The 2737-nt window shown below is 27.8% G+C and overlaps 1 protein-coding gene across 1 annotated transcript; it reads right to left on the bottom strand.

The window, feature by feature from the left end:
• Positions 1 to 607: 607 nt before the first annotated feature.
• On the bottom strand, positions 608 to 2440 carry LOC145834078 (solute carrier family 61 member 1-like). Its single transcript, XM_082941413.1, has one exon. The coding sequence runs from the start codon at positions 2381 to 2383 to the stop codon at positions 1031 to 1033; it is 1353 nt and encodes a 450-aa protein (XP_082797539.1). The 5' UTR covers positions 2384 to 2440; the 3' UTR covers positions 608 to 1030.
• Positions 2441 to 2737: the final 297 nt, after the last annotated feature.

Below are 2737 nucleotides of genomic sequence, written 5' to 3'. Positions count from 1 at the left end.
AGTTTTCACTTTTATTGTTTCTACTGAAAACCGTTTCATAACTTTTACTTAAGATATACAACCTGTTAAACTAATTATGCTGTTATAAGCTAGGATATTAAATTCTAAAAATTCAGATAAGGAGAGCCCATTACACAATCAAAACAACTGTATCCAACGCTTTATTGCACTCACTGTGTTTTTCTGTGGCTTTAAAATCGAAACTATACCAGCTAAAAACACAGACAAGAAAAAATAAGAAAACTTTATATTTTTCACTTATGCTTACGTTTTTCAACTATAGTATTAGCTATGTTATAAAAGAAACTTTGTAGTATTAATATACTTTGGTTCAAATTTATTAATATATGTTTTAAATAACATATAGCTGCTTTTTATGTACATTAGTAATTTCGTTGTTTTAGTGAGACTGTTTTTAAGTTAAATGCACTTGAAACATAGAAATGTACAACATTTTTTTTAAGAATTGTTGTAATCCTAAAAATGAAACAACAAAAAACAATCAATTTCATTAAAAAAATACTATAAAAGACATAAATAAGTTTAAATTAAAAACATTTACCATCAAGTACTTTTATTTCATCTAATCGTTTAACTAGATTCAATTAAAACTAAAATTGTAGTATGTTAAATTTTCTAATAAAAAGCTATTGTTATTTTAATAATTAGTACTTAACTTGTAGAAGAATATATTAAGTCATTGTAACTGTATTACAAGTCTAAAATGCTTATCAAAAAATATAAAGTCTAACTGTTTATCCTTGTTAATTATATTATTTTGTGTTATCACGTATCATCACTACTTTGTTTTCTTAAATAGCAAACTTTAAAATCAATGCTGGTAAAACTACTTCACAAATTTTAAACAGGAAAAGTGTGTAGCAAAATAAACGTTCTCTTTAAGTACTTTAAGTATTTATACCAAAATTTAAAACATAAAAAACGTAAAACCTAAATGTAAAAGCAAACAAAAAGATTTACATTTCCTACAACATCTTATATAGATAATTAAAAAAAATAAATAAAATACTTAAGTATTATCATTTAAAATACTGTTTTTGTTCTTAACAGATTTTAGATTAACAGCAACGAAAGTAGCAATAGAGAGTGTTATGGTGCAACCTAGAAAAATATGTCGCGTTCCAGATGTGTTAGTAGAGGAATGCAACATTAACAATCCAAAACAACCTAGAATATTAATCGGAATTTTCAACCATGCATTAATTACTCTTACGAGTTCAAACGAATCAGTTTCTTTTTCCATCCTATCAATAACTGGAAAGTACAGCCCAGAGGCCAACTCGAATATTAAAAACGACAAAAAAGAAACTACTGGGAATTCTTGTGTTGGTTTTGTTGAAATAGCACATGACAAAACAGCAAATGTTGCCAAATTTAGTACAATCAAAATAATAAACTTCACATTTTTTGTTGTCACTCTTTCATATACAAAGTATCCAATCAAGTTAGCAGCCATAAAAGAAGCAAAAACAAGTCCCAGAGGGGGGTTGTGATGGTCAAGAACAGGCGTCCATAGAAAAACAAACAAACATATGACACTTTCAAACAATGCTTTAATTGTTCCAATTATAAAAAGTTGTTGATTTCCAGCAACTTTTTTCATACCTTTTATATAGCTTTTCAAATAAAGTCTACCTTGTTCTTTTCGCTCAGCATGTGTCAAGGATTTTAAAGTGGTTATGGGATTTAGTGGTTTTACATCTGGAACTATGCATGACGAGAATAGTACTATTGGAATAGAAACTATGGTTGGCATAGTAGCACCTAAATCCAAAAACTCAGTAGAAAGGTATGCAATTATACCAGCTGAAAGTGCAACAAAACTGCTTGCTTTTGAGACCTTTGCCTTGGTTTGTGCAATCCATTCCAAAGGAAAGTCATGAACTTTAATATGCTGCTTTATGTGAAAGCTTTCTTGAGAGGTAAACATAAGGGAAGTTGCACAGCCACACAAAATTCTGCTAAGTATAAGTGTACTGTAATCTGACGAAAGTTTCATTGTACAAGAAGTTGCATATAACAAAGTTGAAAGCTTAAACAATTTCTTGTCATTATAAACTATAACTAAATAACCAGATAAAACATCAAAAACTAAGACCGAAATTAAACCACAAACATAAATAATGACTATCTGCTCTTCAATAAACCCATAAGAAGAATATAGTTTATACAAGTAAGGTGCATTCAGCCAATCAGAACAAAGAATAAGAGATGAAAATAGTAAGTAAGATTTTTGGAATGCTGTAAACTGTGGATTGTTGTTCTGCTTACTTTTATCAAAAAACAAAATGGAAAATCCTTGCAATAGTACAATGAGTAAAAGCAAAACCACAAAAGCTAGAGTTACAACTTTAAACAGCATTTATTATTCTAAGTTTCTAATACTTTTATTTTCTTCAAGATAAAAGTATTGACTAATTATTTTATCAAATATGTAAATCTGTAAATTTCATATTTGAAAACCTTGCAAAAAAATTACTTAAATGAATATATGATGTATAAGATATGGTTAAACTATTTCATCTTTATGGCTTAAATTTATAATACAATTTATTTTTAAAGTAATAATTATTTTTACAAAACTACCAGTTGCTTTAACCACTTTTTAACTTAAAATATTTTTTTGGATAAAATCAACCCGAAGTTTGAGAGCTTCACAGGTTTCTTATGAACTAAAAAAGGCATAAAAGACTACTCCAGTTATATATATCTCAGC

Source organism: Thalia democratica, chromosome 4, assembly GCF_965202585.1.
Source record: "Thalia democratica chromosome 4, ktThaDemo2.hap1.1, whole genome shotgun sequence".
In the NCBI taxonomy this organism is placed as follows: domain Eukaryota; kingdom Metazoa; phylum Chordata; class Thaliacea; order Salpida; family Salpidae; genus Thalia; species Thalia democratica.
Note: the sequence above shows the minus strand (reverse complement) of the source record. Positions and strands in the feature narration are given on the sequence as shown.